Raw genomic sequence first — 20,249 nt, 5'->3', positions numbered from 1 at the left:
TCAAATTAAATTAAACGCACAGAGCTTAAAACAAAATGTTCAAATGCCACTAATCATGTTGTTAGGACAGCAAAATAAATAATTCATCAGCTTTTAAAAGGGAGGGAAAGAAGATATTGTTCCATCTTCCCATAGCTTTGTGTTGGTCAGTCAGACTTAATAGTAATTAGTCACAAATTCATCTGTCAAATTAGACCGTTTACATGTGCATTTGACAGACAAACTGCAGATTTTACAAGTAAGAAATGGGTATGATTTCTGCATAAAAAAAATAAAAATCACATAATAGCTTAAGTATTTGCATCTATAAATAATCATATTATAATGAATAATCATTGTGAAAGAAAACAATTACATTTAATAAAAAGTATGAACATGGTTGAAAATATGTCTGGCTGTGGAATAAGGAATATTAAAGTGGACCTATTATGCCCTTTTTCAAAGTTTTGATGTTGTTTTTGGGCTCTACTAGAACACGTTTTCAGGCTTGAATGTTAAAAAACACATTATTTTCGTCATATTCTCCATTGTTGCAGCTCCTCTCTTCCCAGTCTGTCAGTAACGCTCTGTTTAGTTCCGGTCTCCTTCTGAAAAGCACACTGTGCTCTGAATGGTCGGCTGGATCAGTGTGTTGTGATTGGTCAAGAGCTTCGAGTGTGTTTGGGAAATGTTCTGCCCCTTATCATAACCGCCAGTTTAACACACTACTAACTAACTAAACCAGGCCCCGCCCCTTTATTCTGCGTAAGAATTATTTAAATGAGGAATATTGTGACGTGTTCGTTCCCGGAAGAAACTCAAGACTACAATGGAGGCGTTTCAGGAGTTCAGAAACACTGACACTGATATAGAGAATAACTCCCGCTGGAGGGACTTTTTCATGTTCAAACAGCAACATTACACACTGAAGAAAGATGAACAAGGAAAAAATTCCCTTTAAATTTAAAATGTAAGACATAGAAACAAATTGGTTCTATTTTGTTCTGTATTTGACACTCAAATGATCTCACAGATCTCTGAGGCCATCGCTGAACTGAGCATTGCATCTAAGGAAGAACATCTTGAGTACGTGCGATGGAAGAAGGAGCGCGAGGAGATCGACCGAGAGCGTGTGGCCCGGCACAAAAACGCCAAAGGCCAGTGGAGGAGAGCCTGGGACATGGATAAAGCCGATCTGATGTAAGCCAGACGCAAGCGCCTCATTTCTGTTCTGACGTGAGAGAAACTAACCTGTGTTGCTTTAGTTTGCACCTTGATTCAGTTTGAATTCTTCTTTGTTCGATTTTTTTTTTTTTGCTTGTTTAACTGCCTCTTACATAAATTCCAGCTGTTTGAATCGTCTCTGTGTCTGCTGTCTTACTGACACCTTCAGATCCATGAGTTCAAATGCTTCACTCATATCATTGATTTGTCTTAACTTAAATGCTTTATAGATTAATCAGAAAACCTTTTGAAATGGCTTTCATTTTCAGCACGGTAATTCAAAATACTACTGGTTTTCTACTGATACAAACACAGCTTAATGCTAAATCCTGAAGTATCCCTTTAATATATCGGCCAATTTTTCTTATCTCGCCGATAACGATAACATTAAAAATGAACATATGTCGGCCGATACCGATATGGTGGCTGATATATCATGCATTACTAACCAATATTCAGATATCTATTTAGACATTAGCTGTTTCCATCCATGTGTTTTTTTGCAAATTTTGAGATCTTGAACAACATTAAAAATTGCGTACAAAATCTTAAAATGCACACCATTTTTTTTGAGGCAGATACATTTGCCGAATAAATTTCGCAACAAAAACTCAACAAAGGTATCATGTTATTGAATAACTGTTAATGTTTTAGGTTACTGTTGTACTTACACGAAGTAGCCAATAGATTCTGCAGCCTTTCTAAAATCTTGCCTATAGTAATAGAGTAATTTGCTTGTTACTGTCTACATTTAAAGCAATAATATCAAATAATAATAGCTGTGAAAAAGATGCGTCACCATTGGGAAATGTGTAGATGCACAATCCAATTCAAACTCAAATTCAAATCTAACTTAAATATCTTGTCTCGCTCTGAGAAATGTCACATTATGGAAGGAAAATTGGTTTAATGAATGATCTTTGACCTTTTAGCTGCCCACATCAGTGAGCTGGACTCTTGTTTATGTCTTAGAGGTTATAAAAGACCCTTGTTTCCGCTCAGATGACTATAAAGTTTCTTAGATGCCAAACTGCTCAAGACGTCTTGCCAGATCTTCTGCTTAAGTCTGATCTGCTTCATTGGTTTGATTAAACATGAGCTGATGTAGAAGAACTAGAACTTGAGTGGGAACAAGAACTCAATTTCATATATCTCCACCTGTTAAAACTGAAGTTGTTTTCAGGGAAAGTTTATGAATCACGTCTTTTGTGAAACCGATGGGCTTTTTAAGGTCAAATGTCTTGAATTAAAGTCCTCCATGTCTCATGACCTCACTGAATCAAGTAATTGAATCAAACAGCACTAGACGATGAGCTAAAAGTGATGTGGATTATTAGAAGTAAAGTTCATGTAGTCTTTGTCTTTTTTTTGTTGCTGAAATTCAGTATATTTATTCCACAGCATGCAGATTTACACCAGATTGAGTTTTTTTTGTAAATGTTTTTATAGCGCATATGCATTCATATAAATGATCATCATAACATTACTACATGGTTATGGTCAACATGAAAGCAATTTGGACTCTTTACATATTCAGTGAACAATTCATCAGTGATGTTACACTAAAGAAATAAATGTTCATCTTCATAATTTTTCATCACTAACCCTTCATAACTAAGGGTTTTCTTAGCACAAAGGCTTTGTGAGAGTGTGTGTGTGAGAAGGTTTGACTATACTTGTGAGGGCCAAATGTCGTTACTTATGCAGTTAAATATTATGACAACTGACTAGTGAGGATATTTTATTGGTCCTCACTAGTTAAAACGTCTTTTAAATCGGCCAAAACATGCTTTTATTTAAAGGAGACCTATTATGCCAGTTATTACAAGATGTAATATAAGTCTCAGTTGTCCCCAGAATGTGTCTGTGAAGTTTCAGCTCAAAATACCCCACAGATCATTTAGTATATCATGTTGTAAATGCATTTTTGAGTGGAAGGAAAAACATGCTGTTTTCGTGCATGTATGCAAATGAGCTGCTGCTCCCCAGCTCGTGCCTCGGATACTCTGACAAAAACTAAATCATTTGTTCAAGCTCACATGCAGGGCCGGCGCTAGCCATTTGGGTGCCCTAAACACAAATGCTTGGTGGTTTAGCACAAATTTCCCGGGGTAGAAACCCCCGGACCCCCGTTAAAATAAAAGATTCAACATGCAGGGCTAAAAAAGCCTGCCCCGGATCATTTGCACTGCTAGCGACGCCCCCCTGGACATGCATACACGACGCAAGGGCGCCCGCGCTACAAAACTAACATTTTTATTTAAAACATTGTCTTACAAGCGACGCGCGAGTATCATCCCGCTGTCTCTTCTTTTTCCTTTTTTCCGCCCCCGACCCTTGGTGCCTTTTCAAGCCATATCAATCTAAACTTTTGATATATGGTTTTCTGAGCGCACACATCGAAGCACGCGCACAGAAAGCTGGCTGTCAGATGGAGCGTCCGTGAGTATTAAACGGAGTTCTCTTTCACGTCTTATTGAGATTAAACTGTGTGTTTTTGACATAACCATGTGTATTTGCAACGTTCACATATGTCTGTGAACATAAACAGCAAGGAAAGAAATCACATACGTCTATTAGATCTGTGTATTTAAGGGAAAGCCGCATAATATACAGTACTTACTGATATACTGTATATATGCTGTTAATATGAATCAAACAACAAAAGAAAAACTGAAAATCACTCTCTGCTCTTGACTGAATAACTTTAGTAGCTTTAATAAGAATACTGGGTGGTTGTGTACACACTGCCAACACATTTATGTTCAAACACCATGTTTTATGTTATTATGTTCTGTGATGTGTAGGTTTAGGGCATAGGTTCTCAAACTGCGGCCCGCGGGCCAATGGCGGCCCGTGGAAACATTTCTGGCGGCCCGCGATAACATCTGAAAAACATCTGTAAAACTGTTAAAACTGTACATTGCTTTGAAAAAATTAATCTATCCGTTTAGTGGTGTTTAGCGGCCGAAAACAGCACCACAAATCCCATTGCAATTTAAAAGGGTATGTTGACCAAGTAATCAATATTCAGTGTGACTTAATGACAAGCTTATTAATAGCCGCGCTTCCATTAACTTTCAAATTTTTCGCTAGCGCGAACACTTGCATTTTCCTATCAACAGTGGAAACAACTTAAAATACTCTATCATTTCTGGTCATACAGAAAATAATAATACATTATTCGCAACTACTTTTATTTGTGTAAACTCATAATAACAAGAAAACATTGTGCTTTTGTAAAATAAAATAAAACAATCAGTAGCTAGCCTGCGCGCTTTCATGATCTCCGTGAACTGGAGCGCGAGAACTGAAACAATATAACCTATGTAGGCGAAAGCTTGAAATGTCCACTTTTAAACAAATTCGAATCGAAAGCAAAACCTTCTGATTATGTAATCCGTATGAAAGGTGCATTTCTCTCTAAAAGCGCATCTGCTTAACAGCGGAGATAGAGATATGTTTTTAGCCGACACTTAGAAAACAATAATTAATAAACAATTAAAATGCCTCGTTTTTTTTTCAGACACATTATCATTCGCCTATAACTCACCTATAAATCACCTTTCTGTGGGTTGTGGTTCCAGAGACACCGGCTATAGCCTATATGGCTCTTCTCATTCAGCACTGCGGGAAAAATATAAATATAAATTCCAGGTTCTAATTTGGCCTTAGAAAACCAGTAAAATCGACATGCTTTCCATATTAATTTGTGAATATTTTAAATGTTTAATAAAGGGGCAAAAAGTAGGCTAATTTAAACAAAAATCTGAAAAAGTCTGTCTATTTACTTTTTTGCGCAGCAGTTGCTGTTGCCAGTTCAAATTAAAATGTTGGTGTTCAACTTTGCGTTTTAAAGACAACAACCGTTAATTTTTCGTTTTTCAGTTGCGGTAAAAAAAAATATATAATAGCGCAAAACATTTGCGAAAATCTGCAATAATGGAAACGCGACTGACAGGCAATGATAGATATGAATGATGATGACTTGTTTGGTAAGCTATTTTAAAAGTTTCTGTTAAAAAAAAACTCGCCAGGTTTTGCCTCAGTTATGAATTAAAATGTGTTTATTGCAATAAATGTAAACTGTAGAAATGCAATCTGTTCATTGAAATTATTTCAAATGGGGGTTTTTTTCAGTTTTTTTTCTTTTTCTCCCCCGCCCCTTTGGCAGCCCTCAGTTCAATGTTGGGTTACTAAATTGGCCCTCACCTATGAAAACTTTGAGAACCCCTGGTTTAGGGGTATGGGTTATATCATTAACCTGATATAAAATCAATGGAAGTCTATGCAATGTCTTCACTAGTGAAATGAACGTTTGTGTGTGTGTGAGAGAGAGAGAGAGAGAGAAATGTCACCAACAGTGAGTCCTCACAAACCTGAACATGCAGTACCACAAACAAGACTTCTGGCCAAATGTTAACAAGTGTCTGGAAGTCTTCAGTATTTCATATGGGTTCCTCTGAAATAAATAATCTTCCCTATCGAGTGGACGGGGACAAGAGGTTATTTTTAGGGTGCTTTGAATGCCTTGCCTTATATGGGAGGGTTTATGTACACTAGAGACTGTTCAGGGCAGCGAAACTGTTCTGTGGGAGGTAAAACACTTGATCACTGAACGTCCAGTACAAGTGTTCAAGTCAGAACAATTTTTCCAGCCAACTATCATCCCTTTATTCAAGTTCTGTTTGGGTAAGTCTCATGAAGAAATATCCAGATCATATTTAACTCCAAAATCAAGGAAGAAAATGTCATTTTAAAAAGTTATGGAAAGAAAAATGGGTCTCTAAAGTCTAAAGAAAAGCCTCCTGTCCGGACACTATTGTCGTTTAAAAATAATTGGTCAACCAGCTCCATCTGGAAGCCATAAATCTAAATCTGCACCAATAACATCATAAACCAGTCAGTGCCAGCACTAAAATGCATGCTTCTGTAAGCTAACTAACACATGCACTTGTAGTGGCACATTGAGCTTGATTTGCATGGTATATTGTTGGAATTGTCAGTGATTGTTTTGTCTTGATGTTCAGTTGCCGTGTGTGTTTTTTCCAATATGTTTTATTTGTAGGGTCTCTGAAAAGGAACATGGAGGAACGTCAAACAGAGGTGAATGTTTTAATTTTTAGATGAAACCCATTTACAGCTGAGATCGAGATACTCGATACAAATTTATTATTTTCTCTGTTGAAGATTGGGTCTTACCATATGTAGTGTGTAATTACTGTATTTTCTGGGTTAATTATATTTGATTATAGGAGGTCAAAACGACAGAAGAGGAAATCTGAGATCGGAAGAATCCAGAGGTGCGTAAAGCCAAAAACTCTGGACCTAGAAATTGATTGAATGATATAGATGAGTGTTATGAACTTTTAAAGGTCTAGGAGATAGAACGCAACATTCAGATATCACACTACTGCTGCTAGATTGGGAATAGCAGAAAGCCGAAGCCACTAGATACAGTGTATGAGCTGTACAATGTAAATGGAACCCCACAAAAGAAAGAAAAGAACATAAATAATTATAGGGAGAAAGAACTTAAGTGGCGCCAAATTAAAGAACCAAATATAACGAAAATAATTCCCTTAAACTAATCCCCACAACCTCTAACCTAACAAAATAAAATGTGAAAAACAACCCGAAATCTTCAGCGTGTTCGACGCCATAAACTACCTTCTCTAAGAAAACAAAAATACAAAGGGTGGCGCACACTTCTTACCTAGTGTGTCTAACACCTGACATTACTACGGGCACAATGTATATCGCACGATCGACTGACCTGTTCTCTTCCCATATACATCACCTGAAAACCATTAGACTCAGAACATTTTCATAAAACCCAAAATAACACGAAGGCACTAAATGTTAGCCATAACTAACATTTAACTGACTGGTACAAAGTACGCCACGCAGGGCACTGAACAAACACACACACACACACACACACACTGCGAAAGTTTGTTCTCAAACCTTTGGAATACTATGATGGATTGGAATCTGTAGATTCGAGCACATCTAACCAAAATGGACCAACCAAGTGCTAGTTACAGTACATTTAATGATGGGACGCTCAAAGCTTTATTACAATTGTGAATCGATATTAGAAATAAAACATGGAAAACAAATTATGAATAAATAACATTCATGATTTCTATAAGCAAAGTCATTTCTGTACAATAGCAAATACAATCATAATATTTCATACAATTTATTTATTCATAATCTGTCTTTAATTTCTTTCCTTATACATTTTCTAGCTTGTTTTTTATGGTATAATAAACCACTAATGATATTTTTATAATTCTCTTAATAGGCAGTTATGACAGATCACATTGAACACTGCAATAAAATTCAAGTTTAGTTTTCATTAGATGCTTTAAAAAAAACTGAAACTAATTTCTGAAAAAATTATTATTGTTCAAATTTTTATAAATTATTAAATTGTTTAACTTTTGTGAATCCAGTTGATTAAACGTCCTTTTTGATTATTACATTTTAATGAAATCATTAAAATGTAATGCAGGAAAATTGTAATGGAAAAAAAAACAAGCTTTGTGAATTGATATTAGAAATGAATCATGGAAAAACAAAGTATGAATGAATAAAGTTTATAAATTCTAAAAGTCTTTTCTGTGCAATAGCAGATATAATCATAATTAAAGCTGCAAGCAGCATTTAGCGGTGTTCAAGCAGTTAAGGCATTTAAGATTTTTAACCACACAAGCATCAAAAGACATTAAGTTTTATGTAGCAAGCATTTAACCACTGACATCATAGATGGAATAGACCTTGTTTTAGCATGATTTACCATGATATACCAAATTTTAGTGTGATTTTTCATGATTTAAAATGTTCCAGTATGATTTACCATGAATCTAGCATGATTTACCATTGTTTACCATGATATACCAAGTTCTAGTATGATTCACCATGATTTAGCCTGCTCTAGCGTGGTTTACCACAATTGAACACATTCTAGTATGATTTAATATGATTCTAGCATGATTTACCATGTTATAGGATGATTTATCATCTATAATGATTTATGATGGTTTTGAACATTATGATATGAACATTATATGATCGTAGATGGAAAAAGACCATTTACAGCTAATACAGGCAATTTACCATATATAGGAAATACATGGTTTTGAAGCTTTTTAACAGTCATAGCGCCACCTATGGTCCGATCTCCACGGAATTTAGTACTTTTGGTTGCTGTAGCGCCACCTATGGGCCAATCGGGGTCATACTCTGATAGGCTGTACCCAAATTGAGGCCTACCATCTGGCCGAGTTTCAAGTCTCTAGGCCTTACGGTTTGGGCTGCACGATGCGTTTTAGGGGATTTTTTTTTTTAAAAGCAATTACAATAGGTTTTCAGCACTAAAGTGCTTGAACATCTAAATATAATCATAATTTGTTTTTCCATGTTTCATTTCTTTCCCAGTACATTTTCTAAAATGTGTCCTGTATATTTACTAATATAATATACTAATGATTTTTATAATATTTTCTCCTTAATAGACAGTTCAACACTGCAATAAAATTAAAGCTCAGTTTTCATTGGAAATATATTATAAAAATGTATTGTGTTGTGGCACTGTGTGATTAATAATATCCAAAACTTTATTATACATTTGAAACTTTAAAGATTATAAACTGGTAGTCAAGTTGACGACATCACATTCTGCATTGTGTTGATTTGTTTGGGATTTTCTAGGTCGACACCAAGCGTCTGATAAGAAGGGGAAAAGTGTCCCAGTGGTGGGGAGTAAAGCGAAGGGTAAAGACCGTCTGACGGGGCGAGCGAGGAGGTAAACTGACCTCGTTCTCAATTGTTAAAGTGCTGAACCGTTTACAGTAACATCCTGCCACATTTCACCTCAAATCCATTAACCCAGACTCAAAGGATGATGGGAAATGCTTTTCAGAGGGATTTATGGTTATGAGCATGTCCACTCCCACTTAGCATTAACGTTCAACCACAAACTCATCCGATCACATGACCGGATGATTTATAATGATACAATTCGTCTTTTAAAATCTCATTAAGTTCAAATCAGTTCCTTGTAATCATACAGTAAACGCACATTCATTTGCTCATTAAACGAAGTAATTGAACAAAAAGGCCAAACAAATGTTTTGTAATCAGAAGATATTGTGATGCTGTTTTAGAAGATAAATAAATAATGGTTAAACTTCACAATCAGGTCCTGTAAGACTTGAGGAATTTGAACATGCCGTGTCTGTTTGAACGACCACTCCCTGAGAAGACAAGGGACCTTTCTGGAAATTAACATTTGAACTCTCTCTTGTGAAATTAGCATCATCAATCGAGACGCAAGTCTCACCAAAGCATCATCCTAATCTACATCTCTTTCCCTTGCCCCTCCATTCCCCCGTTCCTTCTCTCTCTCATGCTGAGATCACCTGAAATTCACCCAAAACTCTATGTGGTGCAATTTTAACAATTATCATACAACAACATGCATGTTTGGTATAATTTGAAATTTCTCAGTGTGACTGGTACAAAGGTCTCATTCCCACAGAAGTAAACCAATAAGGTGTAGAGTTTCGAGATATCTTGTTAACTGCTGTGGGTGCGCCCCCATGTAAATCAACATCTGTCCCCCGTAAGTCTGGGACGGTGATTAATGCAAATTCCCATTGAGAATTAATGAAAAAACATTTGAAAAGAGGTTTCTGCCTTGGTCTGAGTATTTAGGGAGATGCTGAAGAGGGTTCAGTGTGCGATTATGTAACTCAGATCAGTCCATAATGTTGAAGGACCTCAAAGACTTCAGCATTAGGCATTTTTCTAAATGTCGGGTTTAGCCTACATCTTTTACTCTTTATCTCTGAGCATTTTGATGTTATTGTATTGATTATCTTTGAACTGATTATGAAATTGGCTTGATACATTTACCTGACATAATTAAATTGTAAACATTGATCTTATTCTGTCTTGCTCTGAAATTGTTTTCCCAAGTAGATTAAACTATTAAACTAGTAGATTCGTATGTCACCCCAAAATCTGCGTCAGATTAGTGACGAATAATATTTGTCACTAATTCAAGTGTACTTGGTTTTGTAAAGACAAGAAGTGGATTTCCGTTTAGGACAGCAAAATGCTGCTTGAACAACCTCAATTTGGGTGTGTTTTACCTCTGTTTTAATGTAATGTTACTTGAGATCAGTGTATGTGGGAAACCATGGCATGGCCAATCCAAAGCTATTATAAGAGAAGTAATGTTGGTGGACTTATATCTGTAATAGCGGCCATACCTCTACTGAAGTAAACGTTACTTTAAAGTCAAGTGTATGCAAAACCACGGGGGCAATACCAAAGTGTCTTTGACTGTGTAAGCGCGAATGCGACCATCTCTGGTATATAGCAAATACCTCTGTTTAGTGGCCGAAAACTGACGGGTTTGTGATCGTGAGACCAGCGTTAAACAGAAGGCGTGAGGACCTAAAGTGTTAAAGTAAAGTGCTAAAAAGAATAATCAATGTGCTGATAAACTATTATATAAATGACAAATAACCAATTGGCAATCTAACCTAAATTCGAGGTGTTGATAAAATGGAGTCAGATAAGTTTAATTGTAACTAAATTACTTTGCCACGCGCAAAGACAGTAACACGTAGAGACCTTCACCCGTTCTATCGGAAACCGCCATTGGACCGATTTAGACGGACTAACACGGTAGCATAATTAGGGTCTCTACCTGCAAACCGAAGCATTGAGAACTGTGTAAGTGTACAGACAGTTTAATAAGTAGATACTTTATAAAGACAGTACACTTCACGTATACAAGCAGGAGCCATCTTTGGAAAACAGTCTCGACCAGTCGAACCACGAACGCCGCGCTACATCCTGGTCGATAGTCATTCGCCGTTCGTGGTTCGACTGGTCGAGACTGTTTTCCAAAGATGGCTCCTGCTTGTATACGTGAAGTGTACTGTCTTTATAAAGTATCTTCTTATTAAACTGTCTGTACACTTACACAGTTCTCAATGCTTCGGTTTGCAGGTAGAGACCCTCATTATGCTACCGTGTTAGTGTGGGGCTAGTTTGAGCCTTGTTAGTGGTATTAACTAGCGATTTTTATTTTTACTTATTCTATGCCGTCTATACTAGCGTTATAAGCTAATCTGAGGTTAAACTAAAACTAAGGCTAAAACTGGGTACATTAGATTATCATGAAAACGTATCCCAGAGAACGGTCGACTCGGTACCCATGTGTTATTTACCCCAGGTTCATTTTTGGCCGGAATTGTCCTTAAGTTAATGCATAAACAAGTTCTTGCTCATTGTTAGTTAAAGTTTTATTGTAAAGTATTACCGATATTATTATGTTGTTCATTAATGTATTTTTTATTAAAGAGATAAAAACATAGTATTCTTTGAGGTTACTATAAATACGATTGTACATATACTGTCATCTGACTTCTATTCATGAAAACTTGAAATCATATATTAATATTCATACAACATTATTTATATGGTACCCAAGGTACTTCAAAGAACACTGACACTAAAAACATGGCATTACTTTTAGTTAAATTTATAACATCTTTAATGAAAAAATATATTAATGAACAACATATAATAATATCTTTGATTCCAAAACATTAGACTTTTTTTAAACAATTACCATGTTTAATGAGTAAATTAATGTCCATTTACTATATAATAACAAGGAGTTGTTTTAAAATCATAAATAAGATTGTAAAACATTTCTTCATTTTGCCCTCAGGTGGGATGCTAAAGAGCAGGAGGAGCATTTGCAGGTGATTTTTATTATCATAGTTATTATTACTGCCACAGTAATGAACATTTTGGGATGAAAATGTGCTTAATTTTTATGGAAATAATTTTAAAATAAAATTTATTTGAATACTCCTAAATATAGGTTTCAAATTGTTTTTATTTCAAATTTTTGATTTAGATTTTTGGGATAACTTCTGGATATTATTTGCATGTTTATGTGAAAACCGATATCCAGAACCGATATTTATGATAATGGTCTGTCTTGTGTGCAAATCACAAAACACCCACAAGATGACGCCATTTATCGGTGGATCCCATATTACAATTTTTTTCCTTAATTGAATATCGGTTTTGTAATATGGGATCCACCTAGGGCTGCAACTAATGATTATTTTGATAATCGATTAATCGGACGATTATTTTTTCGATTAATCGGATAGAAATTAAATTAGATTTTTTTTTTATTATAACTAAATAAAACCGTAAATCAGGGTATTTATGTGTAAAAGTGTACTTTAAAAAGTGCAAAAGCCACACATTGAGTTTTACTAATATCAATATTTGCATTGTTTTTAATGATAATTGCTGATGGCAAGTTGACAAACATGATTATTGTTAAAAAAATGATATCCAACATATTATGTTTTAACACAATTTTTGTTAAAACAAATTTACACAGACATGTTGTTCAGATGTGAATATCTGAACTAAAAACAAACTAAAAACATCTAAAATATATAATTCATTTAATTTTTATTTAAAATTAATTATATATAAGGAATATAAGGATAAAGAATATAATATATATTATATATATAATATATAAAAGAATATAATATAAGGATAAATTGATTAAATAAATATAGAAAGACTGAAAAAAATTGTGTGAATGTAGAGCCGCAGTAGATCGCGTTTGAAAAACAATTCAAACTTAGTAGACAAATGCTATAAAAAGAGAACGGAATGGAGGTAACGTTACCCAGCAAGCTAACAGGCTTGAGTAAAGGACAGGAGAAATGATGCATTAGTGCACAAGCATTCGCTGAAAACCACTGAGTACAGTGACTAAAAAACAATATTTTACTGCTGCTGTTATTAACTGCCTTTGTATTTAGTGCTTCGCTTTGTAAAGACCGTTTTAATTTAACCTATTTCTGCGGTAGCGCTATTTTAATCCATCACTTACGTTGCGAGCGAACTGATTGCACAACCTGATGCTCGAGACAAAATACAGACATCCCGGAAGTCCCGGGAGTCTCCCGCATATTGATTGCGGCTCCCTGATGCCCGCGAATTAGTTCAAACTCCCGAAATCTAGAGCGCGCAAGCAAGAGCGCGCATGCGAGACAGAAGAGACTGCTCCAAACCGTGTAGCGCGCGCGCTCGGCAGAGCGCCTGAGGGAGAGAGACCTTGCGTGTGTGTGCGTACCAGTAAACGCTCCCCGTGACGTAAGCAGACCAACTAATCGATAATGACATTCGTTGACAACGATTTTCATAATCGATTATAATCGATTTTATCGATTAGTTGTTGCAGCCCTAGATCCACCGAGAAATTGCATCATCTTGTAGGTGTTTTGAGATAAGACTGACCATTATCATAAATATCGGTAAAACCGATTATCGGTCTTCGTTTTCTTGAAATTCACTCAAACGGTCAATTTTGAGGTTAAAGAGATTTTAGTGTTTCAGTCTTTTTTTAATACATGTATTTGTTGGTTGATTTCTGCTAGGTTTATCCAGATTGCAATTTACAGGAGTTTTTAGAGGAGCTCGATGCTCTTTGTGCTCCTGAGAGCGTCAATCCAGAGACTGACATTGAAAACACAAAGCCGTGTGCATCTGAAGAGTCACTGAAAACAATCGGTGCCGTGACCTCCAATGGGACGGCGGACCAGAATGGACGGGTTTATAAGGAAATTGCTCATTCAGAGCCGCTTTCTCAGAGGGCCACTGAGAAAAAGGTCCGCTTTTCTGAGAACCATGACAAGAACAAGTCAGAAACCGAGACCAGTGCTCTGCAAGCGGACTCACTGACCACGAACGGCCCTGAAGACGATGAACAAACATCGGCACGAGACGACAGGGAATGTATCCAGAAAGAGATAAAACCTCCTTCTCCGGAGCAGGAAACACTCATAGAACTGAATCCAGCCACTGAAGGAAGTGCAACTGAACCATCGTGTCCTAAACCTGCAGATGTTTGTATATCAGCAGAACCGTCTGAGAGCAAACCTGTTGAACACAGCAAGAGCTGCTCTTCTAGAGGAAACGGTACGAAACATTGGCTGCGTGAAACTTGCTCCAACACTGGAATACACTACATGACTTTTGCTCAATTTTTTGCAGTCTAGATGAGCCAACAATAGTTGCTGAAAGTCTCTGCCAGTTTTCATATTTTGGGCAGTCGGAGTTGACGAATATCACAGAAAATCTTGTAGTGTGTGATGGGCACAGGCAGATTTAGCTTCAGACTATGATTCCATCCTTTTGGAGGATATCAAAAACATGTTTTATATTTTGAGCCGATTTGAGCCTCAGTCGTTTAGTGTTTGATGCCCAGTTTTTCTCTGTAACAATTTACAAAGTCGGCAAGTGTATGATACCTAGTATTTTAAAATCTGTTCTGATAATGTATATATTTGTATAAATGTATATAAATGATATTGTAGGCCTATAAACAAGTCAAAATTTTGGAAACATTAATGTTTTTGTAAGTAGTCTCTTGACTTCTCTAAAGCCGGGTGCACACTGTGCGATTTTGGCCGTCTGAGACAAATTTAGCAAATCCTAAAAGAATCGTCTGATCCTAGGCTAAAATCTGAAGTCTTTCATCGTTAGTTTGACATGTTCACCGACAGCCAATTAATGACCGCTGTGATCAAATTTGACCTCAGACGAAATTCAGAAGATTCGACTCGCAGTCCTGCAGTGACTTCTCCTAAGACCACCGTCATATTGTCTTTGTTTTTCAAGACAAGCCGTGACCAAAATTAACGTTAGAGATTTCTTTATAGCCACCATTTCAATCCCGGGTGTAACGCAGCTCACTGTCACTGAATGTGTCATTGATTGATGATGTAAAACTTCAGACAAGTTTTCTTGCATGCGCCAGTTTTTAACGCGTCTTTACTCTCGTACAGTCTGACATTAATGACAACTGAGATCTTACAGTGTGACATGGTTTACAGCGATCATGTTCGTACAGTCTGACAAGCAACTATCGCAAAGGACTATTATAGATCACACAGTGTGCACTCGGCTTAAGGCTGCATGTATTTGGTCAAAAATACAGTAAAAACAGAGAACTATTTTCCATGTGAATATATAGTAAAGTGTAATTTATTCCTGTGATCAAAGCTGAATTTTCAGCATCATTACTCCAGTCTTCAGTTTCACATGATTCTTCAGAAATCACTATAATATGATGATTTAATGAAACATTTCAAGAAACATTTCTAATTATTATTCATTCTTAATATTTTTATGGAAGCATTAATTATAAATATAACTTTTTTGTTAATGTGCCTTTGCTAAATTAAAGTATTTATATATTTTTCACAGTATTACTGTTTTTACTGTATTTTTGATCAAAGAAATGCAGCCTTGTTGAGCAGAAGAGGCTTTCAAAAACAATAAAAAAAACTTAATGTTTCCATATATATATATATATATATATATATATATATATATTAAACTCCAAATATTTATTTTCTATAGAGATAATCAACTTTAATTTTTAATTTTTTTACATTTTTAATTCGAATGTCACTTATAATGCTTTAACAAAGACTTTTTTTAATCCTTATGGAAAAAATGAACAGGAAACAATACTTCTGGAACCAACTCTGCTGAAAAAGCGTGCGGACGCAAATGCACTGTTATAAACTCCAATGATTGTGATGCACAGCAGGTTCTGGGAGGTTGTGCATCCTTGTGTTTTCACTGAGATCATGATTGTGTGTTTTCTCTCTCTCTCTCTCGCAGAAGAACTGATGGACTCGAGTCTGTCTGTCCTGAATCTGGATCCGAGCGAAGCTCTTCCCGACCACAACACCGGCGCTGATATGGTGAGTGCTGCATTAAAGCATCAATCCTCATTTGACTTGCAGATTTGAAGTGTCCCACCTCACAGGATTTAGCGGCCCACTGAAACTCCATTATCGAGCTGAAGTGCTTCAGAATTACCCTAGGAAGCAGCACTATATATGTAACCAGGCCACATATTCAACCTACCAAGTAAAGAGCACAGTTTCATCAGTTTTAAAGTGTTTAAATGCAGCACTACACACAAACTTCTGGCTCTTTTATAATGAACTAGATCTGCATGATTTGGGGGGGAATACACATTTGCATTCATTTTATATTTTCTCTGTTTTTATTCCAGGCACGAGAGAATGGGAAAGTTGTTTAGATGGAAATGATGTCATTCACATCTGGAGCGAAACTTCATGCACTAAAACCAAAACAGAAGAACGAAAATATAATTTGCCTTTTTTTATTTGACTCTGATTCAGTGAGTTACTCACGCGACTCTTTAAACTTCTGTGTTTGGAATATTTATTTGGGAACGTTTGTCATTTATTGGATACTGAGCGTTGAAAACACTGGTTGGCAGTGACGTTGTGATTGTTCTGATTAGTTAGATTGTTAATGCTTTAACGCAGTTAACCTTTATCTGAGCCACCAAACCCAAAGGTCCAATGATTTCTTTTGTAGGATCTTTGGTGGTTTGGTGGGACTTTAGTCTGAAAGCACTACAAACAACTTGAATGTGTAACTTTAGTGACAAGTTAATGTGTAAGTTTAGTGGAACAAACCCATTTATACAGCACACTAACTGACTAACCTAGTAGTAATCTTCATCAGAACTCATATACGTCAGTGAAATCAAACCTGACAGATGTCATGGGATTTTGTGTGGATAGTTCAAAAGGATCGTTCAAGTATGTTTATTAGCACTTTATTTTGTATGAATGATCTGAGAAGTTATCAGAAATAAAACCCTTTGTTTGGTTTTATTATCTAATTCAACATTAAGGATGTTTACAGTCCTTTCAGATTCAATTATTTTGTTTTACAAAAGACTTCAAGAATGTTTACTAGCTGAACATAAGCATTTGCTGGTTTAGCAGGTATAATTGTACTTTATGTGGAAATGAATTATCATCAAACTGATGTTCATCTTCACAACATTTCAGTGTTTAAACGTTACGGTTTGAAGAACACATGAAGGGATTAATGTTTAAAGTGACTAAGATTTGATTTTTATATTTTGCTGACACTTAAGGTATTTTGTTAATTTGGTTTTGAAATGAATGTTAAATAATAATAATAATAAGCATTAAAAACTTTTACCAGCCCTTTGCTGTGATACTTGCACTGATTCCACTGCTCAAATTGTTAGTTTTTTTACCATAGCAATAATCTGTTATGATTAATTTAGTTGTTAAATGCTAACATTATACATGCAACACACCTTTTTATTAATGCATTTATACCAACAATAGCTACCTTTAAAAGGTATATTAGATATTAAATTGAATGACCTATAAATACATTTTATTACATTCAAATGTCACAATATTAGAGTTTCACATTAAGAATGTTTTTGTGGTTTGTGTTTGTTAGAGAAGTTCTTAAGTGATATAAGGTTTATATACATATAAACATATTTTGCTCTGCAGTCCATTAAAAATACACTGAATTCTCTTCAATTCCCTGATGATAAAGCCTCTATTTTCGTCCATGTCCTGTTTTACCATAAAAGGATATAATGGACCTTTTACTTGCGCATGAACTCTCTCTCTCTCACACACACACACACACACACACACACACACTCACTCACTCATATATATATATAGACTCACCGGCCACTTTATTAGGTAATCATTAATGCAAATGTCTAATCATCCAATCACATGACAGAAACTCAATGGCTTTAGGGTTTAGGCATGTAGACATGGTGAAGACGATCTGCTGTAGTTCAAACTCGGAATCAGAACGGGGAAGAAAGATGATTTAAGTGACTTTGAACATTACATGGTTGTTTGTGCCAGATGGGCTGGTCTGAGTATTTCAGGAACTGCTGATCTACTGGGATTTTCACAGTTCTGTGACCTCTGGCTTCAACAAGGCATTTTCACTCAGAGGAGAACGACCAGACTGGTTCAGCTGATAGAAAGGCAATAATAACTCAAATAACCAACAGAGGTCTGCAGAAGAGCATCTCTGAACTCGTCAAACCTGGAAGCAGACGAGCTACAGCAGCAGAAAACACACCGGTGACGCTCCTGTCAGCTCATAACAGAAAACTGACTCCCCAAACTGGACGATATAAGATTGTACAAACATTGCCTGGTCTGATGAGTCCGGATTTCTGCTGCGACATTCGTGGTCTTGTCAGAATTTGGCGTAAACAACATGAAAGCATGGATCCATCCTGCCTTGTATCAGCGGTTCAGACAGCTGGAGGTGTAATGGTATAACGGATATTTTCTTGGGACACTTCGGGCCTCTTATTACCAATTGATCCTCGTTTAAACACCACAGCCGTCCTGAGTATTCATGCTGACCATGTCCATCCCTTTATTCTGATGGCTACTTCCCGCAGAATAACACACGTCACAAAGCTCAAATGATCTCAAACTGGTTTCTAGAACATGAGTTCACTAAACCAAAAACGACCTCCACAGTCACCAGATCTTAATCCGATAGAGCAGGTGTGGGATGTGGAGGAACAGGAGATTCACATCATGGAAAAGCAGCTGACAAAATCTGCAGCAACTATCATGTCAATATGGGCAAATATCACTGAGCAATGTGTCCAGCACCTTGTTGAATCTGTGCCACGAAGAGTTAAGGCAGTTCTGAAGGCAAAAGGGGGTCCAACCCGGCACTAGCAAGGTGTTCCTTATAAAGTTGTGTGTGTGTGTACATTACTTTCAATGAAACACATTAAATGCATGAATTTATGTGAATTCATTCCTTGCATTTTTCTGAGTTATTTCAGGTAAGCTGTCTTGTTTCCAGCTATCCACTTATTATTATTATTATTTTCCATCCTTTCATTGTTTTGACCTCCTCTCACCTGATCCATTAAAGCCGGCGTAGCTTATCACACATTTGAGGATAAATTATTTTGATGCGGGTCGATTTACTCAAGCATATTTTCACGTGCTAAAGCAATAATTGCTGTGGAGAGTTACTTACATATGAAGTAAAATAACTCACTCCGGCGGAAATTACATTTGTGTAACAGATGCCAAAAAAAACAACTGTTGTTTTGAACATGCATCATTGCCTCAGACCTCTGCGTTCTGTTTAATAGAGGATCTTTTGGGATTAGTGTCTTATTATTTTTAAAAGCCTCCCATCGGCCGGTTGCTCTGGAAATCACTCCCTGTTCTCTTCAAACACGGCTTTGTCTTCTGTTACTCTTTTAATTACCCTTTTCCAGCAGGCATGCTCGGGGACGGCATCATCCTCGGGGACGGCAGCGGGGCCGGTCACATGACTCATGTCTCATGATGATGATTTGGATGTTAGATGAAGGTAGCTGAATCTTGTGTTTGTTCAAATGTTATTCTCGTGTCTAGCGAAAGATGCAAGTGCATTAAACAAGAGTGAAACATCACCCAGTTAGCATTGATGTACCCAATATAAAGGCAACGGAAGTTAAATTACATCACTAGCACTGATTCTTGGTGTTAACATCACTGAAGCATTTCACATGTGTTCAAGTTAAACTGTTCTGAAACTGTCCACAGTAAGCAGGTGATTTGGTAAAAAGGTGAGGGTATCATGATTGGGTATAAAAGATGGGAAGAATTTAATGAGAGAAAAGTCTTAACAGCTCAAGAATTACATTTCTCAATAAACAACTGCAAAGAATGCAGGTCTTTCAGCATTTACCATACATAATATTGTAATAAGATTCAAGGAATCTAGAGAAATCTCAGTACAAGTAGGGCAAGGCATTAAGTCATGCTACTGTGTTAAATACAGCCACATGCACTCAGGAGTACTGTGGAAACCCGTTTAAGGGTTTAAGTTTTTAATGTTGGTAATGTGTTATGTAGGCTATGCTGGTGTTTTTTCCCCCCTTTTCAATATGCTTTAGGACGAACCATGTGTAAATTCATAAGTCGACAGCATTGCTGAGTATTTTCTCCTTAAAACTGCAGTGAACCAAAGACAGTCTCAAAAACACGGTTTGAAATCGCTGTTTTTTCTTACGTCACAAACTACCTTGTAACCAATCAGATCAA

At 36.4% G+C, this 20,249-nt stretch overlaps 1 protein-coding gene across 3 annotated transcripts in view; it reads left to right on the top strand.

The window, feature by feature from the left end:
• Positions 1–17,339, top strand: part of ccdc9b (coiled-coil domain containing 9B) — a 38,360-nt gene extending 21,021 nt beyond the window's left edge. For all 3 annotated transcript variants that reach the window (XM_077238279.1, XM_077238280.1, XM_077238278.1), the window contains 8 exons: positions 1,013–1,179; positions 6,272–6,309; positions 6,459–6,506; positions 8,923–9,016; positions 11,963–11,996; positions 13,710–14,250; positions 15,964–16,046; positions 16,364–17,339. In XM_077238279.1, the coding sequence (XP_077094394.1) occupies positions 1,013–1,179; positions 6,272–6,309; positions 6,459–6,506; positions 8,923–9,016; positions 11,963–11,996; positions 13,710–14,250; positions 15,964–16,046; positions 16,364–16,390 (1,032 nt within the window). In that variant the 3' untranslated portion in view covers positions 16,391–17,339. The remainder of the gene's footprint in view (positions 1–1,012; positions 1,180–6,271; positions 6,310–6,458; positions 6,507–8,922; positions 9,017–11,962; positions 11,997–13,709; positions 14,251–15,963; positions 16,047–16,363) is intronic.
• The last annotated feature ends 2,910 nt before the right edge of the window (positions 17,340–20,249 follow it).

The sequence above is a fragment of the Siphateles boraxobius genome, unplaced genomic scaffold, assembly GCF_051911475.1.
Source record: "Siphateles boraxobius isolate OS27281-9 unplaced genomic scaffold, OSU_SipBor_1 22, whole genome shotgun sequence".
Classification (NCBI taxonomy): Eukaryota; Metazoa; Chordata; class Actinopteri; order Cypriniformes; family Leuciscidae; genus Siphateles; species Siphateles boraxobius.
Note: the sequence above shows the minus strand (reverse complement) of the source record. Positions and strands in the feature narration are given on the sequence as shown.